This window comes from Giraffa tippelskirchi, chromosome 6, assembly GCF_054371585.1.
Source record: "Giraffa tippelskirchi isolate mGirTip1 chromosome 6, T2T-mGirTip1v1.2.pri, whole genome shotgun sequence".
NCBI classification, from domain to species: Eukaryota; Metazoa; Chordata; class Mammalia; order Artiodactyla; family Giraffidae; genus Giraffa; species Giraffa tippelskirchi.
Window position 1 is genome coordinate 84,025,415 of NC_137280.1, and position 25,338 is coordinate 84,050,752.

The 25,338-nt window shown below is 45.8% G+C and overlaps 1 protein-coding gene across 1 annotated transcript; it reads left to right on the plus strand.

Moving 5' to 3' along the window:
• Positions 1 to 1,302: 1,302 nt before the first annotated feature.
• INSL3 (insulin like 3) lies at positions 1,303 to 2,864 on the plus strand. Its single transcript, XM_081496443.1, has 2 exons — positions 1,303 to 1,505; positions 2,315 to 2,864. Exons 1-2 carry the CDS (start codon positions 1,316 to 1,318, stop codon positions 2,518 to 2,520), a joined length of 396 nt encoding a protein of 131 aa, XP_081352569.1. The 5' UTR covers positions 1,303 to 1,315; the 3' UTR covers positions 2,521 to 2,864.
• The last annotated feature ends 22,474 nt before the right edge of the window (positions 2,865 to 25,338 follow it).

Here is a 25,338-nt window from a genome sequence, read left to right on the forward strand (position 1 = left end):
AGGGTTTTCAGCTCAGGGTCTCCCCTGCACTGGATTGAGTAACCTTTATGCCTTAATTTCCCTCCTTGGTAAAACTGACACCCAGTAGAGGCCTCCAGCTCCTCTCCAACCCAAGGAGACCCTGATGTGGAGGCAGAACCAACAAACACTCCCAGCCTTGGGGCCCAGCCTCTTGTGACCTTGGGCAAGTATGGGGTCCACTCTCTGAGCCTCAGTTTCCTTATTTGTACAGTAATAAGGATAACAAGATTCTGAATGTCCTTGATCTCAGTTGGTTGGATGCTCACCAGCACCATCCCAGGGAATTGTTACATCTAAAGTTTATTTCTCCTCTTTAAAATGGTTAAAATAAATAAATAAATAAAGACTCTTCAGTGGTCCCCCTGGAAAAGATACACCCAGGAAGACAGACCATGGCCATTTTGTGTGGCTCTCAGCCTATCAATGCTAGTGGTAAAGAACCCGCCTGCCAATGCAGGAGATGTAAGAGACATGGGTTCCGTCCCTGGGTCAGGAAGATCCCCTGGAGAAGGGCATGGCAACCTACTCCAGTATTCTTGCCTGAAGAATCCCTTGGACAGAGGAGCCTGGTGGGCTATGGTCCATGGAGTTACAAAGAGTTGGTCACGACTGAAGCGACTTAGCATGCACACACACAGCCTATCAATAACCATTGTGGTGGTTGGACTGGCCCTGGGAGTTCTTATTATCATTGCAAGATGCCTTTCAGCAATAACCATCAGGAAAGTTTGGAAAAACAAAGATTTATTACTTATAAATTACACGGCACACCTGGAAATGACACAGCACACCTGGGACCAGGTTCTTGTAGAGAAAGCAGTGTTGGTCTGGGTTCCTGCTTTTATTGAGGTCAAGCATGGGAGCCTAAGTTTCATGGGATCACTCTTATTGGTGAATTTAACATGGGTTGGAGTTTAAAGCACAAGAAGAGAAGAACAAACAAAACAAAAACAAAGAGAAAAAGCCCAAGTGGCCCCGATGGTAAGATACTGAAATCAGTCAAGATGTCTAAAACAAATGTGGGAAGAGGTGGTCGCGCTGTTTAGTCATATTTATCAGGGAACAATGGGTGACGCTGATGCCTGGGCAATCAAAGGATGTCAGGCATTCACATCATAAAAATGAGAAAACTCAATTATCAGAGGTTCCACTAGGCTTGCCCTGACCCTGCCCTTGACCTCTCTGGGCCTTCCGTCCTTTGGGAAGGCTCTGTCCCCGCTCCAAGGCTCCCAGCTGGGGCAGGCTGGGCGCCTATAAGGGGGATCCCCGCTGGGGCCCGGTGCCTCTCGCCGCCATGGACCGTCGTCCGCTCACCTGGGCTCTGGTGCTGCTCATCCCGGCCCTTGCGATCGCCCTCAGTTCTGCAGCCGCCCAGGAGGCGCCTGAGAAACTGTGCGGCCACCACTTCGTGCGCGCGCTCGTGCGGCTGTGCGGCGGCCCGCGCTGGTCTTCCGAGGACGGGCGACCTGTGGCTGGCGGCGACCGTGAGTGGGGGCGGGCGAGGACTGTGCGCTGGGGTCTCTGGGGCGGGGTAGGGGAGCAGGTGTCTGCAGACGGATTTGCTTGCATGTTCTGGCTTCCTGCTCTGGCGTGTGCGAGTCTGCGGGAAGGAGCCCCTGCCTGGCAAGGGAAACAGTGCGAAGCGAGGTAGAGTCTTAACAAGTGCAAGGTCAGATCCGATCCTATCTTTATTTACAACTTCAATATTTTGATCTTCAGGAATTTTTGTGTTAATTTTACTAGTAAAATATTCAGTTATAAGAAGAGTGAGCTTGACTGTTGAGTGTTTCTGGCGCCCCCTTAAATTGCTCGCTCTGGGTCAGTGCCTAGCTCTCTTCACTGTAGACCCGGCCCTGGGGCAGACGGTATTATGCACAACATCTGTCACAGGCGTCCTTTGTGTGTGAGTCTGTGTGACCCGGATGGGTGTGCCGAGATGCACATGGTGGGGTCGAGGAACTGGGAGGGGCTACAAGGACGAGTGGCTGTGTCCGGTGTGTACATGCATGTGTCACATGCCACCCTTACTGCCTTCTGCTCTGTGAAACCTCTATGCCTTCTTACTGTAGGTGGCACGTGGGAGTGTGCACAGCTGGGGACTTGAGTGTGGGTGTGGGTCAGGAGTGTACACATCTAGATGGGGTGATTCAGTCTGGGCCTGGTATAGAGTAGGCACTTAATAAATGCTTACTTTCTATTTGTGTGCATGATGCGTGTTTGGCTGCCATGCGGGCAGTGTGGGTGGTGTCCTCTGGGGTTCCTCCCTCTATGCTGAATTCCTCCCTGTTCCCAGGTGAGCTCCTACGGTGGCTGGAAGGACAACATCTCCTCCATGGGCTGATGGCCAGTGGGGACCCCGTGTTGGTACTGGCCTCACAGCCCCTGCCCCAGGCTTCTCGCCATCACCACCACCGCCGGGCAACTGCCATCAACCCTGCCCGCCACTGCTGCCTCAGCGGCTGCACCCGACAAGACCTGCTGACCCTCTGTCCCCACTGAATCCTCCTGGGGCGTGGCCTTGGGGGAGCCTGAGACCCACAGGAGTCCAGTCTGGTGAACTCCTTATGCTACACAGCACCATGAAGCCCACATCTAGGGGGATGTTGTTGATACCTCCTAGGACAAGGTGCTCAGCACCTCACCCAGGCTACCTGTCTTCTGGGGGGCCAACTAGGGAGAACACCAGACCCCAAATCTGGCTTGGAGGATTTTTGGTTTTGCAGAGATGCCAGACACTCTTCTCAAATGTTCTCACCTCAGAGGATCCCCAGGTGCCCCGCTCCCTTCCTTTGATACTCTTCTTGTTGTCTCCTCACTAGTAAATAAATAAGATGCCTGCAGAATCTGAAGCAACTTTGCATTTTCTCACAAGAAAAAGGGACAAGCCAAGGTCAGCCCTCATTTGGGATTTTTCCCTGACAGCTGCAGACACACCAGCACTTCTAGAAACTTAATTTGAGAGTCATCACAATACACAGTGGGGAACCTGAGGCCTAGGGAGCTGACTGTTTGCCTGGTTCAGACAGGGAGGGAGCAGCCAAGTTCAAGATTCGAATCCAGGACTCTGTCATGTCTCAAGCCTTAAACTCATTTAAGGTGCAGTTATCAGTGGACACAATACATGAATGTGTGAATGAGTCACAGCGGATTTTTTTTTTTTTGGCTATGCTGCACGGCACGTGGGACCTTAACTCACCGACTAGGGATTGAAACTGTGCCCCCTGCAGTGGAAGCATGGAGTCTTAGGCACTGGACTACCAGGGAAGTCCCCTCACAGTGGATATATTTTTAAAGAAAATTTTGGGGTGTAGTTGCTTTACAGTGTCTGTTGTACAGCAAAGTAACTCAGCTATATGTATATCCCCTCTTTTTTGGATTCCTTCCCATCTAGGTCACCGCAGAGCACTGAGTAGAGTTCCCTGTGCTATACAGTAGCTAGTTATCTATTTTATACATAAATGTATGTATATGTCAATCCCAATTTCCCAATTCATCCTACCTTCCCTTCCCTCTTTGGTACCCATACACTTGTTTTCTACATCTGTGTCTCTATTTCTGTTTTGCAGATAAGTTCATCTGCATCATTTTTCTAGATTCCACATATAAGCAATATTATACAATACTTGTTTTTCTCTTTCTGACTTACTTAACTCTGTATGACAAGCTCTAGGTCCATCCACATCTCTGGAAATTGCACAATTTCATTACTTTGTATGGCTAAGTGATATTCCATTGTATATAAGTAGCACATCTTCTTTACCCATTCCTCTGTTGATGGACATTTTGGTTGCTTCCATGTCCTGACTATTGTAAACAGTCCTACAATGAACATTGGGGTGCATGCATCTTTTCAATTTGTGGTTTTCTCCATGTATCACAGTGGGCACTTATTGGTTCAACCCTCACCATTCTTTTCACTTGCATCCTCCCTTAATCCTGAGATGGAAATTATATGATTTGACCCTCTTGGGAAAAAAAAAATTGTATTTGACTATGTGATCTGTTCACATGTATCTTAGTTTCCTAAGGCTGCTGTAATGGCCACAGATTGGGTGGCTTAAAATAGTAGAAACATACTCTCCCAGTTCTAGAGGCCAGAAATCAAGGTATTGGCAAGGTTGGTTGTTTCTGAAAGGCCCTCAGGAAGATTCTATCCCCTGCCTCTCTCAATTTTTGGTGGCTACTGGCAATCTTTTTTTTTTTTTGGCTGCACCGGGCCTTAGATGCAGCATGTGAACTCTTAGTTGCAGCATGTGGGATCTAATACCCTGACCAGGGATCAAACACCCAGACCCCCTGCATTGGGAGCTTGAAGTCTTAGCCACTGGACCATCAGGGAAGTCAATCCCAGCCACTGGCAATCCTTGGCCTGTAGGCGCATCTCTTCAAGCTCTGCTCCCATCTTCACATCATCCTTCTTTTCTGTGTCCCTCTGGGTTTTCAATTCGGTCTCTTATAAAAACACTCTCGTTGGATTCAGAGTTCACCCTAATCCCACACGATCTTGATTTCGGACGTGAGCAGCACTAAACAGCAAGCAGCTTGCAGCAAACAGCAGCAGTGAGGTGTAACTGAAAGCAAGGTCTTAGTTTCCCAGACTGGGAGTCCTAACCACTGGGCCACAGGAGCCAGAACGAGTTCAGGCAAGGAGACAGAAGGTAAAGAGTAAAGTAAGACGTTTATTGAAAAGTACATGAGAAAAGGCACATGGGTGAGCTCAGAGAGAGACAGTTGCACTTTCGGGATTTAAATCCTTTATAAGGAGGAAATTCTTAGGGTGTTTGTCTTTGCTCAGGCCGGTCGTCTTGCTTTGTCCCTCCCCTGGTTATTTGTCTCAGGACCTCCCCTGGGATGCTCATGCACTCCTTAGCCAAGACGGATCTCTTAAGTGAAGGCTTCTGGGAGGAGCAAGATTCATTACAACTTGGAATTATCCTGACTTTTGACCCCAAGGAGCCCTTCTGCGCATGTATAGTGTCTCTCTTATCCTAAAAAGGGGGAGGTGGAGATCCCTTAATCCTTTACTCAGACAGGGTTTTGCCTCTCTTTGTCCTTTGTTGTTGTTGTTCAGCCGTTCAGTTGTGTCTGACTCTTTGCGACCCCATGGACTGCAGCACGCCAGGTTTCCCTGTCCTTCACCATTTCCCAGAGTTTGCTCAAACCCATGTCCATTGAGTCGGTGATGCCATCCAACCATCTCATTCTCTATCATCCCCTTCTCCTGCCTTCATCTTTCCCAGCATCACGGTCTTTTCCGATGAGTTGGCTCTTCGTATTGATAGCTTACGGTGAACCATGTCGGATTCGTGATCTCTGAAGAAGAAAATTTAGCTTTGGGACCAGGGACCATGCTTGATCACTCAAGAGCTTTTGTGTAGCAGAGTTTTATTAAAGTGAAAAAGGAACAGAGAAAGCTTCTGACATAGACATCAGAAGGGGGATGAAGAGTGCTCCGTTCCCTAGTCTTAGCAAGGGAATTATATACTTTTTAATTGGTTATTATTGAAGGAGTCTTTTGGGCCTAGAAAAGAAAACAATAGTCTCAAAGGCCCTTGCTGAATCATCTAACTTTGGAGAAAACAAAACAGAACTTTAGGTCCCACCCTGATGCTCCAGACTGGTTGCATCTATCTGAGACTTATTACCCCCGTCCAAAAACCTTCCACCCCCTACACCTGCCCAGAAGACTTATCACCCCCTGTCCAGAAACCTTGCACAAAGCCCCTATAAATATGGAGCCCCCCGATCCCTCTTGGCGCTCAGCCTGGTTGTTAGGCCGACTGTCACCCCTCCTTGCCTGAATAAAGGTAACCTACTTCCGTTGAGGTCGTCTTTCCTTTTCTGCCTCGCCCGAACTATACTCTACAATTACAATAAATCAAAAGAATGTATCAAGGTTGTGAAGATCTTAGACCCACTCCTATAATATACATTTTAAGATTAGTCAGAAGGTTTTCAGGAAGGAGAAACATGTCCTCAAGCGGGATACATTATTGTTATATAATCCTTACTAAGGAATCTAGAAAAAAATGTTTGTCGTTTTCTTCTCTTTGAGAATTCCAGACCCCTTGCTCCTCCTCGGGGACCCCGGACTTCTTATCCACCTGCCTAGGAATTGACTCTCTTAGCATCGGGTGCCAAGGTATTGGAGCTTCTGTTTCAGCATCAGTTCTTCCAATGAATGTTCAGGGTTGATTTCCTTTAGGATTGACTAGTTTGATCTCCTTGCAGTCCAAGGGACTCTCAAGTCTTCTTCAGCACCACAGTTCAAAGGCATAAATTCTTCAGCTCTCAGTCTTTTTTATTGTTCAGTTCTCACGTCTGTACATGACTACTGGAAAACAATAGCTTTGACTGTTCATATTTCTGTAGGCAAAGTAATATCTCTGCTTTTTAATATGCTGTCTAGGTTTGTCATAGCTTTTCTTCCAAGGAGCAAGTGTCTTTTAATTTCATGGCTGCAGTCACCGTCCGCAGTGATCTTGGAGCCCAAGAAAATAAAGTCTGTCACTGTTTTCATTGTTTCCCCATCTATTTGCCATCAAGTGATGGGACCAGATGCCGTGATCATAGTTTACTGAATGTTGAGCTTTAAGCCAGCTTTTTCACTCTCCTCTTTCACCTTCATCAAGAGGCTCTTTAATTCCTCTTCACTTTCTGCCATTAAGGTAATGTCATCTGCTTATCTGAGGTTATTGATAAAACCTATTGGTTATTGTCAAGATTATTGTCCTTGCTATGATTATTCCCTTGAGATGTTTACAAGAGACAAAGACTGGCTATTTACCCTGTTTCTGTTGTTCCTTCTATTTTGGAGAGCAAACAGGTGGCTGATTGTAAATTCTTCAACTGGAGTCCGTCTATCTCTTGCCTCAGGAAATGCAAACAGAAGGGTGGCTGATTGTAAATGCTCAACCTGGAGTCTATCTCCTACCTCAGTCTTATCTGAGCCTTACCTTAATGACATCTGCAAAGATTCTATGTTGAAATAAGACCATATTCTGAGTTTCCAGGTAGATGGGAAATTTGTGAGACACTATTCAATCCAATGCAGCAGGATTTTGTGGCTTTCCCAAGGGCAATGGGGAGCCACAGAAGGTGTTTGAGCAGTGGCACGATGAGGTCAGATCTAGCTGTAGAAACCCCTGCAGCCTCTGACTCATCCAGGCCTGCCTCCTCTGGCTTGGATGCTGTCTCAGCCTCCACCTTCCTTTCCAACAGTCTCCACAGCAGCCACAGTGCTTCTTAAAACTTAAAAACCAATCATGCCACAAGCTTCCCTGGTGGTCCAATGGTTTAGAACCTGCCTGCAAATGCAGGGGACACGGGTTTGATCCTTGCTCTGGGAAGGAACAAGTGGGGCAACTAAGCCCATGCACTGCAACTACTGAGCCCATGTGATCTAGAGCCCGTGCTCCAAAACAAGAGAGGCCATGGCAATGAGAAGTCTGCACACCAAACTAGAGGGTAGCCCCTGCTCACCGCAACTAGAGAAAGGCCATGTGCAGCAACAAAGACCCAGCACAGCCCACCCCCCCGCAAAAAAAAAAATCAATTGTGTAATTTCCTTGCTCCAAAGGTACCATAATCCTCAAAACTACCCTCTCTCCTCAGCCCCCAAGGTGACTTGTCTCTATGATCTGTTCCATCTCCCCCTTACTCACCCAGCTCAAACCACAGCTTCCTGGCTGCAATTCAAATGCTCCAAGATCATCTCATTTTAGGGCCTTTGTATATGCTGTGCCCTCTGCCTGGAACATCCTTCCTCCCTATTCCTCCTAAGGCCATAGCTTCCTTTTTCAGGCCGCATCTCTGCAGACCCAGCCCCTTGACCTCCTGACCTATTACTGTGTGTCCAACTGAAACCATTAACCACAGATTGGGACTTGAACTCATGTGCTGGGACTCAAACCCAGCCAAAACCCAGTTTGGGACCTGAACTCATGTGGCTGGGACTCTAACAGAGTCAAAACCCTGCTTGAGACTTGAACTCACATGGTTGGGGCTCAAACCTAGCGAAAACCCATGGTACCTGATTTCAGAACTTAATGAAGTTCAGGTTCTGATGTCTCATTGCAGAAAGAATTCAATGAGAGACAAAGTGATAAGTAAGAAGTGGATTTATTCAGATACAGAGAGAAGCACACTCCAGACAGAGTGTGGGCCATTGCAGAGGGAGAGCACAGCCCTGAAATCCGGTGTGGTTGGTTTTTATAGGCTGGGTGATTTCATATGCTAATCAGTGGGAGGATTATTCCAACTATTTTTGGGAAGGGGTGGAGATTTCCAGGATCTCAGCCACCTCCCACTCCTTGGTCTTTCAACAGTGCTTTGGAACCAGGGCACCTCTGGGTGTGTCATTGCACTTGCTGATTGAGGGTCTTATCTGCCATCTTGGTCAAATTTAATTCTAATCATTTTATGGTGTGCCCTTGGGCTATGTCATTCTTTCAAAAGTTATGCCCTGCCCCTTTCCCTCCTGTTACATTCCCTCCTCAGAGCTTTACTCCCATATTCTTATGGGAAGCAGAAGGGTGAAGATCCATCTTCTGTAAATTGTTTTGAGGCTGAGTAGAAATCCCTACAGAGCCATCATCTTGATGTAGAACTGCTATAACTGTTTCCTTCATCTTATGTATCTTTTTGATGATGAAGCATGTTTGTACCAGCACCGGTGTACAGAAATAGCTATAAATGACAGAAGACTCAAAAGGCATGGTCAAATATCTGATCACAGTGTAAGATAAAGTTTGGTTACAATAACCAGAATTAGAAATGATCACATTTAACATAACATACCAAATAACCCTAGTTAAATATTTCTCTTTGAGATAACTCAGGAGCCCTCTAAAACATCCCAAAGTTAGTTTTTAGTCAGATAAGAGCATAAGTCACTGGGAGACAATACTTATTCCCTGTCCGAAGTTATAAAGATCTCAAAAGCAAATGCAAATCACTTACAGCAAAGAAATTCACCTCAATCTATTTGTCAAAAGCAGCATTTCAAGAAGACTTCAGAGGGAGAAACCAAATACAGTCTTGTCTTAGCCCATTCCTAACAAAATCCATTTTCCCAACTAAATTTAATCCAATCTTAGAAAATTCTGATCATGTGTACTCTTTGCCTACATTGATCACACCAAAAAGCTTAAACCACTTTTAATACCAGATATCAGTTTTGTCCTGAACATTTTTCAGATAACATGAGCCTGAAATTCATTCTGGCCGGATTATTTTGTATTTTTGAGTATTTACATGAGTATTTAATTTCCTTTAAGTCAATTAAATAGAACTCCTTTATGAATTAACTTTTGGCAATATCATACATCTATAATGATGCATCCCTTATAGCTCAGTCGGTAAAGAATCTGCCTGCAGCGCAGAAGACCTGGGTTCCATCCCTGGGTCGGGAAGATCCCTGGAGAAGGAAATGGCAACCCACTCCAGTATCCTTGTCTGGAGAATCTCATGGACACAGGAGCCTGGAGGGCTGCAGTCCATGGGGTTGCAAAGAGCCGGGCATGACTGAGAGACTAACACTTACTTACTTTCTTATACATCTATAATACACATATAGACACATATATACACACAGACACAGAGACCTCATAGTTCCTGTTCCAGAATTTCAGCCATGATCTTGAGAACCAAACCATATTTCAAAAATAATTCCTAAATCTGGGAGAGATTCATTATCATTTTGTATATATTGAGGTAATCGTAAGGGTGGGATTATCCTTTTAATCAAGTTCTTTGTTACTCCTGCCTTTTCTGTCCATATGGGAAAAGTCTCCACCCATCCAGTGAAGGCTATGGTTTTTCCAGTGGTCATGTATGGATGTGAGAGTTGGACTATAAAGAAAGCTGAGCGCCGAAGAATTGATGCTTTTGAACTGTGGTGTTGGAGAAGAGTCTTGAGAGTCCCTTGGGCTGCAAGGAGATCCAATCAGTCCATCCTAAAGGAGATCAGTCCTGGGTGTTCATTGGAAGGGCTGATGTTGAAGCTGAAACTCCAATACTTTGGCCACCTCATGCGAAGAGTTGACTCACTGGAAAAGACCCTAAGGCTGGAAAGGATTGGGGGCAGGAGGAGAAGGGGACGACAGAGGCTGAGATGGTTGGATGGCATCACCGACTCGATGGATATGGGTTTGGGTAGACTCCAGGAGTTGGTGATGGACAGGGAGGCCTGGCGTGCTGGGATTCATGGGGTCTCAAAGAGTCGGACACGACTGAGAGACTGAAATGAACTGAACTGAACATCCAGTGAATGTGTCTACCTTTACCAATAAATATTTGTATCCTCTGGACTTGGGCATCTGAGTAAAATCAATTTACCAGTTCTCCATGCTGTTTCCTTGGTGTTGAATGGATCTAAATAATGGAGGAGGGGGTGGCATTGTTCTAGGATTGTTTTGTAAACATGTGTCACATGATTTGGTAATCTGGGCCACCACCATTTTCATTCCTTTACCCACAAACAATCTTTGTAGTAAATTCCAAAGAGCTTCAGATCCATAGTGTGTAGTTTCATATAAAGCCTTGATTACTTTCCATTGCTGAGCTTGTAGAAACATAATCTTTTCACCTAACATATACCATCCCTTTTGATTTATTAACCCTTTATTTTTAGCCCAATCTTCTTCTTCCTTGGTGTAGCAAGGTTGTGGCATTTCCTCCGTCAAGCCTAGGACTTCTAAAACTGCCTGTATTTTATCTGTTGATATGTCAGCTGCTTTCTTTGCTTCTTGGTCAGTTTGGTGATTTCTCTTTCCAATTTCAGACCTGGGAAGCTGAGGCTGATGTCCCCTACAGTGAACAGCAGCCATTTCTTGAGGATCTTGTATAGTAACCACCGGCTGGACCTCTTTGGTCAGACCTGGAACCTTGATATTCCACATTCCAGGGCCTATTAAATCTCTATCTCAACTTCAGATTCAATCTGTCCCTTTCTGTTTTCTGTTAAAATCATTTGGCAATGAGGGTGGCTCCTTTGCCCTTCCAGAAGCAGTGGCCCCTGTAAGGTAAAGGAACTAGAGAAGGTGAGGTTCGGAAAAAGAACGAGACCAGCACTTTTCAGGAAGAGATCACCTTTAATGAGGTGACAAGGAGCATCAGTAAGATTAGTGAGCTGCTATGCTGGGTCAAGAAGACAGTAGGTATATATAGAAAACACACATGCTGAGATGCATTGTTTTGAGGGGGTCTGTTTTTTCTCAATATTATTTTTGATTAGTTAGCTTTAAGCAACTGGGGCTGTTATAGCCACGCATTCCGGGAAACAAGCTCACTCAGAAGGACGATGCAGATAGTGAAGTGCAGTTTATTACACCGGCGGGCCCAAGGCAGAGTCTCCTCTTAGCCAAGGACCCCGACCAGCATTTGTGAAAAGCTTTTATACCCCATGTGTACATGTCTGAACCCACCACCCAATTTCCTTGTGACTTACATAAACAAAGGAAAGGTAAATACAATCACAATAACCCTATCATTCATGTGTTATGTGTTCAAACGATCAATAATCAATAAGCCCGAGGTTACATTCCAAAGAGTCAATAATCAATAAGCCCGAGGTTACAGAAAAAACCTTCTATTGTCGTTTTCACAGGCACTAAGCACAGAGTTCAGAGTCCATTAGAGAGGTGGCCGAACCTGATCAGCACGAACAGGCCTAAGATGGAGTCCAGGCCCTGTGAATTCCTTTTTTATTCCCCCCTCTTGATGCTCTTAGTTTTCATAAGGAGCATCATTTATTGAGATATATTGTACTTTAGCCCTCTGGCCACCCACCTGAGAGAACGCTATCAACCTCTGGGTTACAAAGTTCACAAGACATTGTAAGAAGCAGGGCCCACAAAGCAGTATGATTAGAACTATTATGACAACAGTAACAATAGTTTTCCACCAATCTCTCTTTACCCAGGACAGGACCGAAGTCCAAAAGGGAATATTTTCATCAGACATGGCTTTCACTTGATTTTGTGTATCTTCCAAGGCAGTAGATACATTTTTAGACAGGTCAGGGATATATACACAACATTCGACTTTAATTATGGCACAAGTCCTTCCCTGGGCTGCTGTGAGTATGTCTAATGCCATCCTATTTTGAATTATTGCCTTCCTCATCTGAATTTGTTTTTTGTTCAAGGCTTGAATGGCTTTTGTACTGTCTAAGAGGGCCTGTTTAGTGAAATTAGTTAAGGCCTCCACCTTAATCATGGTATCTGTTGTCCCTACAGAGGGTACAAACAAAGCAGCAAGATAGTCATACCATCAGAACACAGATCTTGTCCATCTTGCATACAGATAGGGCAGGTTTACTGGAGGTTGGTGTAGGCTAGACTTAATATTGCCATGAGCGAAAGCAAATCCCTGTGTGTAACACCCTACCCAGCCAACTGGTAACCATGGCCATAAGTTAAGCCCACAGAGGCACTGGGTCCCGTTGGGGGCTACCCAACAGATTCCAGGATTATATTTCCAGTCGGAACTGGGCCACTGAACCGACTGATTGGGGTGATAGGTAACTTTTATGATTTGTTTACATTGTTCAGGAGACAAATGACCCATATATTTCAATTTTTTTGGGTCTAGGTGGCGGTCTCCAAATCCAACTTTGTGCTTTTTTTCGTTCCCAACAAATAGTAGCAGGAGCAATCAACTGTCCTTTCTCAGGAGTCATCTAGAAATATTTATCCCAGACCTGTTAGTATTGCTTAAGGTACCGGGAGGCCTGTCCCTCTTGTAAGGGAGCCCTTCTCTTTGTTTTTTTTTTCATATATGAGGTATAAGCTCTTGTTACCTCCATAAGACTAGTGTTCATATTAAATGTAACCCCATGTCCCTGCCCATTGATGGCTTTTTTTTTTACACCAGGAGAGCAAAGAAAGGTTATGATTGCTGAGAAAAAGGAAAGTTCCCTTTTGTTGTTCCAAGAAGGAGCACAGTGGTATAAAGTCTCCATAACGAAGTGGCGACACCCACCAGGGGAGTCCGTCCATAACTGACAGGGGCATAGCCCCACATACCCAACAGTCGGAGGAGTTGTGGAAGTCCGCGTAGGAATGTGCCCATGAGATGAAGATGTTGTCTTGTGCAGGAACAGTGGTCAGGTTCAGAACTGTGTTGGTGAGGCCGAGTAGCAGGAGTCGTTTACCCAGCTCCATCCTAGAGAGGGCTTGTCTGGGACCTCGTTTTCTTCTTCCTCTTCAGAATGATCTTGGTTTCCCGTGAGTGGTGGGGTCTTTTTGGGTGGTCCACTCGGCGTCTTCCGGGTCAGCGTGGTATGCCTTTTTCGCTCTGGTGTGATGGATCCAAGGGACAATGCCTGCAACTTTAACTGCGGTAGGGGTGGTTAAAACAACAGTTTAAGGACCTTTCCATCGGGGGGCGGGGGGGGCAGTGAGTCATGTTTCCAGTCTTTCACTCATACCTGGTCCCCTGGTATAAACTCATGCATCTGTTCCCCCAAGGGGAACGGTATTCTTTTTTGCACAAACTTAGTTACTTGATTAATTACCTTACCTAGTTGTTCCATCTGCTGTGATATCCCGTCTCCCCTTACCTGAAGTATATCAGTTGTTACCTGTCTTATTATGGGAGGAGGCCTCCCATACACAATTTTGTAGGGAGAGTAGCCGTGGGACCGTGGGGTCATCTTGAGTTTGAGTAAGGCCATGGGAAGTAAATCTACCCAGGAACAGTCAGTTTCTATAATCCATTTAGAAAGTGTCTCCTTTAGTGTCCGGTTAGTTCGTTCTACCATTCCGGAGCTCTGAGGCTGGTAGGCGGTGTGTAACTTTTATTTTATATTTATGGCTTTACTTATTTGTTGTATCAGATTTGATATGAAGGCTGGGCCGCTATCTGATCCTATGTTGGTGGGGAATCCAAATCAGGGAACTATTTCCCTAAGCAGGCTCTGAGCTACTTTTGATGCTCTCTCAGTTTGGGTGGGGAAGGCCTCCACCCATCCCGAGATTGTACATACCAGGATCAACAGGTAGCGAAAATGGCGATATGGTTTCATCTCACTGAAGTCCACTTCCAGATGTTTAAAAGGAAGAGTACCTTTTAATTGGATACCTGGAGGTTTTGGTCTGCACCCTGGAGTGGCGTTAATCTGAGAGCAGGTGTTGCAGTTTTGGGATTTCATTCATCCGGTAGTTCCCACCATCTTTTTTTTTGTCTTGGTGGCTCCCTCTGCTTCAGCTAGTTGGTTTTGAGCCTCAGTGTATGTTGGGGAGTCTAGGGCCAGCTCGGGTAGCTCAGCTAGGACAAAAGTTTTCATGGGGATTTCCCCGGATTTTTTTTTGTCCTCAGCTGCTCGTCTGGCGGTCTCATCAGCCAGCCTATTCCCTCGAGCCTGTGGGGTGTCTTCCTTTTGGTGCCCACGGCAGTGCATGACTGCTACCTCTGTGGGACTCCAGACAGTGTCTAGCAGAGTCAGGATCTCCTCCTTATTTTTAATGTCTTTTTTATTGGCTGTTAGAAGGCCTCTCTCCCGGTATAGCGCCCCATGTACTCAGAGCATAGCAAAAGCATGCCGGGAGTCAGTGTAGAAGTTCACCTTCTTACCCTTTGACAATTGCAGTGCCCGGACTAAGGCCCATAATTCAGCTCGTTGGGCTGACCGGTGTTGTGGTAAGGAGCCAGCCTCGATAACAGTTCTCTTTGTGACTACAGCATAGCCTGACATTTGCTGTCCTAGCTTTACCAGGCTGGTGCCATCAGTATACAGAGTCCAGTCAGGATTTGAAATTGGCCTGTCTCGGAGGTCTGGACGGCTAGCATAGACCTCCTCTAAGACTTCTTTGCAATCGTGAGTGGGTCCACCTTCTCCTGTTGGGAGAAGCGTTGCCGGGTTTAAATCTTGGCAAGGCTCGATACAGAGGTTGGGGTTTTCACATAGCAGTCCTTGGTATTGAATAATCCGGGAATTGGAGAGCCATTTGTGGGGATCTCTTCGAAGGAAGGTGTTGACTTCATGTGGGACCTTTACGATCAGGTCCTGACCGAAAGTTAATTTTGTGGCTTCATGTACCAGTAAGGCGACCGCGGCTACTGCCCACAGACAGCTAGGCCAACCGGTGGCAACGTTATCAAGTCGCTTTGAAAGGTGAACTATCGGCCTGTCCCACGTTCCCAAGGTTTGAGTCAAAACCCCCATGGCTGTTTTATCTTTCTCAGTGACATATAAGGTGAATGGTTTGGTGAGGTCTGGCAATCCCAAGGCGGGGGCGGAGGTGATTGCTAGTCTTAGCTCCTCAAAAGCTTTTTGCTGTTTCTCAGTCCAACTTACTGGATTTTCTTCAGGCCCTGTCAGGAGCTCAAATAGGGGTTGGGCTATTTGAGAATACCTTGGAATCCAAATCTTACAGAATCTAGTGGCCCCTAGGAACTCCCTGACTTGTTGCCGAGTCTTAGGCATGGGGAGCCTCAGAATTACCTCTCTTTTAGATTGATCTAGCAATCTTGTGCCTTATTTTTCCCTCTGGCTCTTTGGCAGAACGGAGCTTTTGTTTAATTCCAGTGGTTCCTCCGCCTTGTCCGGGAGTACTTACCGGGAGTGGAGGGTAGAGTTTAGGGAACGTAGAGGCAGCATCCGGGGTGGTAGAGTCCGGTGGGCTCATTGTCCCTCCAGCTGAGGCTGGAGCCTGCCGAGTGGGCGGCTCTACAACCTGTGGAGCTGTTGGGACCGCTGAGGAGTCCAGGAGGCTTACTGGTCTCTGGCTGGTTTCTCCTGTTGGGCCTCCGGCAGCCGCAGTGATACTAGTTGGCAGGACCATCATCCAATACGGCGGTGGGGGAAGTTCATCTCTTTCAGGGTCTTGTAAAATTTCCTCCTCGTCCTTGGTTACCTTTTGGGCCATCAAGATTTTTCCTTCCCTGCCATGAGCATAAAAACGGGCCCATTTGGGCGGGGTCTTGGGCTATTCCCAGCCAAGAGTCTATGTACGGGAACTGATCGGGGTGTCCAGGCTTTTCCGTAACTATAGCATAGACTGCCTTTATGAGATTTAAGTCCATAGTTCCCTCTAGTGTCCAGCCAACTCCCATGGAAGGCCATTCGACTTCACAAAGGGTACAGAGCTGGTCTGGTGTCATTTTCTTCCCATAGTCTCCATCAAACCCTTTCTTAAAATTTTTAATCATATTCTCCAATACAGTGGCCTTAGATCCGCTTTTTACCATTTTCTTACTTTTGGATTTCCTTGTCCCAGAGCCTTCTTGAGAAGCCAATTTACTTGTTTCCACTGGTAGGGGAGATGATGGGTCACATAGCAGATGGGTACCTCCTGGGGGAGGGCAGAATACGAGCACACGGAATTCAATATCTCCTTTTTAAAACCCTGTGGCGACCATTCAGCATGTTCCCTAAGACGGCGTGGACACACCTTCTAACTGGCTTTCTTAAACCCCCAAGTTCCCTTTCTTTATCGCTGGCATGGCCGTCAACCCGAGTGCCGAGTAGCTATTGTCGCCAACCTAAACCAGTTTCCTATGTGTCTCCCTTCTGGTCCCTCCCAGGGGGGTGATCAGGCCCCCTCTTCCACCCTACCGGGTGGGTTCCTCCGCACCTGAGCGCTCAGTTCCCTTGCTGCCATTCACTACCTGCCAAAGCGAAGAAACCGGGCGTTGAAAGGCCGAGTTTCTCCAGAGGGGTGAGGCGCCTTCCCCCCTCTAGGAGATTCAAGCTCCAAACCTCGGGGTGGCCTCAAACGAGACCTGTCTCCTCAAAGTGAGGAGTTTCCCGGCCAATGCACCAAATGTTATAGCCACGCGCTCCGGGAAACAAGCTCACTCAGAAGGACGATGCAGATAGTGAAGTGCAGTTTATTACACCAGCGGGCCCAAGGCAGAGTCTCCCCTTAGCCAAGGACCCCGACCAGCATTTGTGAAAATCTTTATACCCCATGTGTACATGTCTGAACCCACCACCCAATTTCCTTGTGACTTACATAAACAAAGGAAAGGTAAATACAATCACAATAACCCTATCATTCATGTGTTATGTGTTCAAACGATCAATAATCAATAAGCCCGAGGTTACATTCCAAAGAGTCAATAATCAATAAGCCCGAGGTTACAGAAAAAACCTTCTATTGTCGTTTTCACAGGCACTAAGCACAGAGTTCAGAGTCCATTAGAGAGGTGGCCGAACCTGATCAGCACGAACAGGCCTAAGATGGAGACCAGGCCCTATGAATTCCTTTTTTAGGGCAAGAAATTCCTGTGACGGGCTGGAGACTGGGATCGGCCTGGAGCTAGAACGTAATCAATCTTATTGTCCATTCCTTTCTTCAGGGGAGAAAGTTCTTTATTCTGTATAGAATGGTGGGGAGGACCTGGAGGGGAGTTTTAACTCCAGGCTATCTTGCGCCGTGTAGCTTTCCTTCAGCCCCTAACTTAGTTAATAAATCTCTTCCCATTAAAGGGATGGGACAGGCCGGGGCAATGGGATGACCCAGAGGGATGGGATGGGGAGGGAGGTGGGTGGGGGGTCCAGGAAGGGGAACACATGTAAACCCATGGCTGATTCATGTCAATGTATGGCAAAAACTATTACAATATTATAAAGTAATTAGCCCCCAACTAAAATAAATAAATTTATTAAAAAAAAAAAAAGGAACCACAATTCAAAAAAATAAATAAATAAATAAAGGGATGGGACAATCAGGCACAAACAGCAATGAATGTAAAAACAGCTGACCATTAGCACTGCACAAAACAGGCTCCAGAAAATTGTGTTCTTGTTTCTTCCCTGACAATCCCATTACATATTCCTTATGATTGCAAAGGTTTCCAATCCTTTGGGTTAAGACTGAGATGGTTGCACCAGTGTCTATAAGAAATTCTATCAAGCGGCTGGCCACATCAATGATTGCTTGAGGCTGGACGTTAGTTATGTAGACAGAATCTCTAGGCAGAGCCACTTTTGGCCTTGGGTCCCATCGGTTTTCTGATTGCAAAACCATCAGTGGCTGAGGGGGCCCCCACTGCTCTCTGGCATCTAGGACATTCTCTCTGCCAACGCCCTGGCTGCTTGCAAAGGACATGTCAACCCCAGTCTTTCCTCCAGTGTCCTTTTTGTCTACACAGGATTCACTGGCCTTGTATGGGTACCCATGGGCCTTGAGGTCTGCCAGGACCAGACTGACCTAGAAACAGCTGCATCCTAGTTGGTGGTCTTTGAGCAGACAAAGCCATTGCGGTCATTTGGGTCCCTTGCATATTTCCCTGGGTGTGTTCAGCTTTTTCAGCCATATCCCTGTTATTGAAAACTGAAGCCGGTTGGAGTAATCATTCATTAGAATCTCAGGACCAGCAGTTGCTTTCTGAATTTTGTGCCTGTTGTCTGGGGCAGACTGGACTATGAAATGCATAGCCAAAATGGTCCGTCCCTCAGGGGAGAGATCCATAGTTGTATACTTCCTCAAAGCCTCCACTAACCTCCTTTGGAAGACTGCAGGATTTTCATACTGTCCCTGTTGGACCTCATTCACCTTTTCAAAATTAACAGGTTTTACTGTAAGTTTCTTTATACTGTCAACTACAAATTGGCACTTACCAAGAGCACTGCCAATGACTGAACAACAAAGGCATTTTGCCATCTGCCTCTAGGAGATTGAAACCCATGCTGCTATAGCTGCTGACCTGCAACTATCCCTGAGGGAGCTCCGGGAGGACTGAGGCACTCTGTGCTCCAGGGAATCTGCTGGGACAGGTCTTTAGATAGTTGGATGTTTTTAGGAACAGATTTTATGATCTCAATCCTTGCATCTCCTCATATCTCAGTTCAGTTCAGTCGCTCAGTCGTGTCTGACTTTTTGCAACCCCATGAATTGCAGCACGCCAGGCCTCTCTGTCCACCACCAACTCCCGGAGTCCACCCAAACCCATGTCCATCGAGTCGGTGATGCCATCCAACCATCTCAGCCTCTGTCGTCCCCTTCTCCTCCCGCCCCCAATCCTACCCAGCATTAGGGTCTTCTCCAATGAGTCAACCCTTCGCATGAGGTGGCCAAAGTATTGGAGTTTCAGCTTCAACATCAGACCTTCCAATGAACACCCAGGATTGATCTCTTTTAGGATGGATTGACTGGATCTCCTTGCAGTCCAAGGGACTCTCAAGAGTCTTCTCCAACACCACAGTTCAAAAGCATCAATTCTTCGGCGCTCAGCTTTCTTCACCGTCCAACTCTCACATCCATACATGACCATCTAGAGAAGCACTAAATCCCTTCATGGTGACATCAGATCTTCATGACTAACAAAAACCTTTTGTAAAATGAGTGCTTCAAGATATTGAACTCCCCCTTCACCAAAACCTTATATATTGGCTTTCCCCCACTGCGGCTTTGGAGCAGTCTCTCAGAGCTATCTGAGATGCTGCCTCCCAGGCTGCAGTCCTCATTTTGCCCCAAATAAAACTTAACTCATAACTCTCAAGTTGTACATCTTTTTTAGTCAACAATACCCTCTATTAAACAGTTAATCATATGATCCTGTCTATCTCTATCAATAGGATTCAGTTTGTAATTCCTGGTTTACCTCGAGACAGCATCATTTTCCACCTCTGCACTGCATGGCTCTGCTGGGCTCGGGCTGCCAACATTATACCCTGCTTTTCCTCAAAGCTATGGTTTTTCCAGTGGTCATGTATGGATGTGAGAGTTGGACTATAAAGTAAGCTGAGTGCCAAAGAATTGATGCTTTTGAACTGTGGTGTTGGAGAAGACTCTTGAGAGTCCCTTGGATTGCAAGGAGATCCCACCAGTCCATCCTAAAGGAAATCAGTCCTGAATATTCATTGGAAGGACTGACGCTGAAGCTGAAACTCCAATACTTTGGCCACCTTATGCGAAGAACTCAGTCATTGGAAAAGACCCTGATGCTGGGAAAGATTGAAGGCAGAGGAGAAGGGGATGACAGAGGATGAGATGGTTGGATGGCATCACCAACTCGATGGACATGAGTTTGAGCAAGCTCCGGGAGTTGTTGATGGACAGGGAGTCCTGGTGTGCTGCAGACCATGGGGTCTCAAAGAGTCGGACATGACTGAGCTACTGAACTGAACTGATTTCCTCAGGGGTGCAGCAATGGGATAGTAAAATCTGTAAGTCCTCCCAGGTGAGATCAAAAGATCTCACTAGTCGCGTATATTCTTTTGTAAAATGTTCAGGATCCTCCAAAAAGCTTCCCAACTTGTCCTCTGCCATACCTAGATCAGACATTGAGAAAGGTATGTAGACTCTTATTGTTTCTCAATTTCCACCAGGAACTTCTTTCAGAGGCAAAACTGTAGGGACAGCTGGTTGGTAACTTATATCATTGCCAGGCTAGCTGAGCTAAGGATGGGCCCTTTGGGTAACTCAGGATACAAAGAAGAGGTTTCAGAATATGAATGGGACCTCTTTTCATCCCTAGCTGTGTCTGCCCCTGAGACAATGGCTCCTCTCTGTAGGTGAGGAGTAGCTCTGGCACTTCCTTGCAGATGATTTAACCTTTGGATGGCTCCATAGGGTAGGTCAGTTAACATGTCTTTTGTCTTCTTACTAGAAATTATCCCTGGGAGCTAGACACACCTTAAATTCATTTTGGGTCTCATTGTCTAAATACAATGCCATGAAAATTTGAACATATGGATGGGGAGGGAGGTGGGAGGGGGGATCTGGAAGGGGAAAACATGTACACCCATGGTGGATTCATGTCAATGTATGGCAAAACAAATACAATATTGTAAAGTTAAAAAATAGATAAATAAACTAATTAAAAAAAATACAGTATGAAGGAAAAAAAAGAAAATTTGAACATATGGAAAAAAATTTTTGAACATATGGAAGCTCACTCCATTTAAATTTCCTTCTACAATATAAATCTAACTGCAGTATAGTATCATAACTCAGGGTCCCATTTAACGGCCATTTTTCTTGGCTTCCTAGCTCATACCATGGCCAAACATGATTACATAGCCTAACGAGTTTCTTTGTTTTTAATCTCAGTAGCCTGAATCTTTCCCAATCCTGGAGATAAGCCCCAGAGGGGTATTGGTTGGGATAGATGCTGCCTGACCCATTTTCACACCCAAACCAGAGATGATGTCTCTAACTCCCGTTCTATCCAAAATTTTACCCTTAAGTCAAGATCCACCACACAATTTGGTCAAGATTTGCACTTACGATTTCGGATGCTGTCCAGGACTTCCAAGGGAGTCTCCCAGCCGGTTGTTAGTGCCCAAAAGTTGTCGCAAAGAAATGGCACGAAGACTTCCCCAGTGGTGTTGATGATGAGCTGGAGGTGGTTTAACTATAAGTTGGAAATAAAGGGTCAACACTTGTAAGGGTTTGAGGGAGGGGATAAAAGCAATCTTCTGGGGTTAACAGAAGAAACAGATCAGAAATGAGAAAGAACAAAAAAATATAGGAGAAGAACCTCAAAGAAAACAGTATAATTCTGTTTTGGACCTGCTGTTGGATATGCATAAGCACACAGGATTGACCTGCCAGTCACAAATAAGCAGACAGCAGCAGAGCGCCTTCCTCAGTATACCTGGCCAGGCTTGGTATCCTGGGACCTCTTTAGGACCAAGACCTGACTCTAAACCTTTTCTTACCTTATCACCATCCCACCTAGGGTGCCAGCTGAAACCGTTAACCACAGATTGGGACTTGAATCCGTGTGCTGGGACTCAAATCCAGCCAAAACCCAGTTTTGGACTCAAACCCACATGGCTGGGACTCGAACCCAGCCAAAACCCTGCTTGAGACTTTTACCCGCAAGGCTGGGACTCAGTCAGTTCAGTCGCTCAGTCGTGTCCGACTTTTTGCAAACCCATGGACTGCAGCACGCCAGGCCTCCCTGTCCATCACCAACTCCCAGAATTTACTCAAACTCATGTCCACTGAGTTGGTGATGCCATCCAACCATCTCGTCCTCTGTCGTCCCCTTCTCCTCCTGCCCTCAATCTTTCCCAGCATCAGGGTCTTTTCCAATGAGTCAGCTCTTCACATCAGGTAGCCAAAGTATTGGAGTTTCAGCTTCATCTTCAGTGAACACCCAGGACTGATCTCCTTTAGGTTGGACTGGTTGGATCTCCTTACAGTCCAAGGGACTCTCAAGGGTCTTCTCCAACACCACACTTCAAAAGCATCAATTCTTCAGTACTCAGCTTTCTTTACAGTCCAACTCTTACATCCATACATGACTACTGGAAAAACCATAGCCGTGACTAGATGGACCTTTGTTGACAAAGTAATGTCTCTGCTTTTTAATACACTGTCTAGGTTGGTCATAACTTTTCTTCCAAGGAGTAAGCGTCTTTTTATTTCATGGCTGCAATCACCATCTGCAGTGATTTTGGAGCCCCCCAAAATAAAGTCTGCCACTGTTTCCACTCTTTCTCCCTCTATTTGCCATGAAGTCATGGGACCGGATGCCATGATCTTTGTTTTCTGAATGTTGAGCTTTAAGCCAACTTTTTCACTCTCCTCTTTCACTTTCATCAAGAGGCTCTTTAGTTCTTCACTTTCTGCCTTAAGGGTGGTGTCATCTGCATATCTGAGGTTATTGATATTTCTCCCAGCAATCTTGATTCCAGCTTGTGCTTCCTCCAGCCCAGCGTTTCTCATGATGTACTCTGCATATAAGTTAAATAAGCAGGGTGACAATATACAGCCTTGGCGTACTCCCTTTCCTATTTGGAACCAGTCTGTTGTTCCATGTCCAGTTCTAACTGTTGCTTCCTGACCTGCATACAGATTTCTCAAGAGGCAGGACAGGTGGTCTGGTATTCCCATCTCTTTCAGAATTTCCACAGTTTATTGTGATCCATACAGTCAAAGGCTTTGGCATAGTCAGTAAAGCAGAAATAGATGATTTTCTGGAACTCTTTTGCTTTTTTGATGATCCAGCGGATGTTGGCATTTTGATTTCTGATTCCTCTGTCTTTTCTAAAACCAGCTTGAACATCTGGAAGTTCACAGTTCACATATTGCTGAAGCCTGGCTTGGAGAATTTTGAGCATTACTTTACTAGCATGTGAGATGAGCGCAATTGTGTGGTAGTTTGAGCATTCTTTGGCATTGTCCTTCTTTGGGATTGGAGTGAAAACTGACCTTTTCCCGTCCTGTGGCCACTGCTGAGTTTTCCAAATTTGCTGGCATATCGAGTGCAGCACTTTCACAGCATCATCTTTCAGGATTTGAAATAGCTCAACTGGAATTCCATCACCTCCACTAGCTTTGTTTGTAGTGATGCTTCCTAAGGCCCACTTAGCTTCACATTCCAGGATGTCTGGCTCTAGGTGAGCGATCATACCATCGTGATTATCTGGGTCGTGAAGATCTTTTTTGTACAGTTCTTTTGTGTATTCTTGCCACCTCTTCTTAATATCTTCTGCTTCTGTTAGGTCCCTCTTATTTCTGTCCTTTATTGAGCCCATCTTTGCATGAAATGTTCCCTTGGTATCTCTAGTTTTCTTGAAGAGATCTCTAGTCTTTCCCATTCTATTGTTTTCTCTATTTCTTTGCACTGATCGCTGAGGAAGGCTTTCTTATCTCTCTTTGCTATTCTTTGGAACTCTGCATTCAGATGGGTATACCTTTCCTTTTCTCCTTTGCTTTTGGCTTCACTTCATTTCACAGCTATTTGTAATGCCTTCTCAGACAGCCATTTTGCTTTTTTGCATTTCTTTTTCTTGGGGATGGTCTTGATTCCTGTCTCCTGTATAATGTCACGAACCTCTGTCCATAGTTCATCAGGCACTCTATCAGATCTAGTCCCTGGAATCTATTCCTCACTTCCACTGTATAATCGTTAGGGATTTGATTTAGGTCATACCTGAATGGTCTAGTGGTTTTCCCTACTTTCTTCAATTTAAGTCTGAATTCGGCAATAATGAGTTCATGGTCTGAGCCACAATCAGCTCCTGGTCTTGTTTTTGCTGACTGTATAGAGCTTCTCCATCTTTGGGTGCAAAGAATACAATCAATCTGATTTCAGTGTTGACCATCTGGTGATGTCCATGTGTAGAGTCTTCTCTCGTGTTGTTGGAAGAGGGTGTTTGCTATGACCAGTGCATTCTCTTGGCAGAACTCTATTAGCCTTTGCCCTGCTTCATTCTGTACTCCAAGGCCAAATTTGCCTGTTATTCCAGGTGCTTCTTGACTTCCTACTTTTGCATTCCAGTCCCCTATAATGGAAAGGACATCTTTTTTGGATGTTAATTCTAGAAGGTCTTGTAGGTCTTCATAGAGCCGTTCAACTTCACCTTCTTCAGCATTACTGTTCGGGGCATAGACTTGGATTACCATGATATTGAATGGTTTGCCTTGGAAATGAACAGAGATCATTTTGTCTGCTGGGACTCAAACCCAGCCAAAACCCTGCTTGGGACTTGGACCCATGTGACTGGGACTTAAACACAGCCAAAACCCACGGTACCTGGTTTCAGAACCTAATGAAGCTCAGTGTCTTGATGTCTCATCACAGAAAGAATTCAGTGAGAGACAAAGAGATTTTAAGAAGTGGATTTAATCAGATACAGAGAGAAGCACACTTCAGAGTGTGGGCCATTGCAAAGGGCGAGTGCAGCCCCGAAATTTGGCACGGTTGGTTTTTATAGGCTGGGTAATTTCATATGCTAATCAGTGGGAGGATTATTCCAACTATTTTTGGGAGTTCAGTTCAGTTCAGTTCAGTCGCTCAGTCGTGTCTGACTCTGTGACCTCATGGACTGCAGCATGCCAGACTTCCCTGTCCATCACCAACTCCCGGAGTTTACTCAAACTCATGTCCATCGAGTCGGTGATGCCATCCAATCAGCTCATCCTCTGTCGTCCCCTTCTCCTCTGCCTTCAATCTTTCCCAGCATCAGGGTTTTTTCCAATGACTGAGTTCTTCGCATAAGGTGGCCAAAGTATTGGAGCTTCAGCTTGAGCATCAGTCCTTCCAATGAACATTCAGGACTGATTTCCTTGACCTCATTTTAATTCTCCTCAAAATTCTTACCACTTCTGGTAACTTCCTGTTTCACTGTTCACAGGTTTGTTTTCTCACTATAAGATGGGTCAGTGCCCACTGACCTTTCCCAGGGGGACTGGAGGAGGAGTGCAGGGCAAGGTGTGCAGCATACAGTACATGCACAATAAATGCTTAAAGAAGAGACAGAAGGGGAGCTTCCTGGGTGGTCCAGTGGTTATGAACCTGCCTGCCAATGCAGTGGACATGGGTTTGATCCCTGGTCAGGAAGATCTCACATGCCGTGGAGCAACTAAGCCTGTGTGCCCCCAACTACTGAGCATGCATGCCATCACT

Coding starts and splice junctions, on each gene's coding strand:
- INSL3 (XM_081496443.1), top strand. CDS start 1,316: ATGGACCGTCGTCCGCTCACCTGGGCTCTGGTGCTGCTCATCCCGGCC. Junction 1,506..2,314: donor ACCTGTGGCTGGCGGCGACC/GTGAGTGGGGGC, acceptor CCCTGTTCCCAG/GTGAGCTCCTACGGTGGCTG.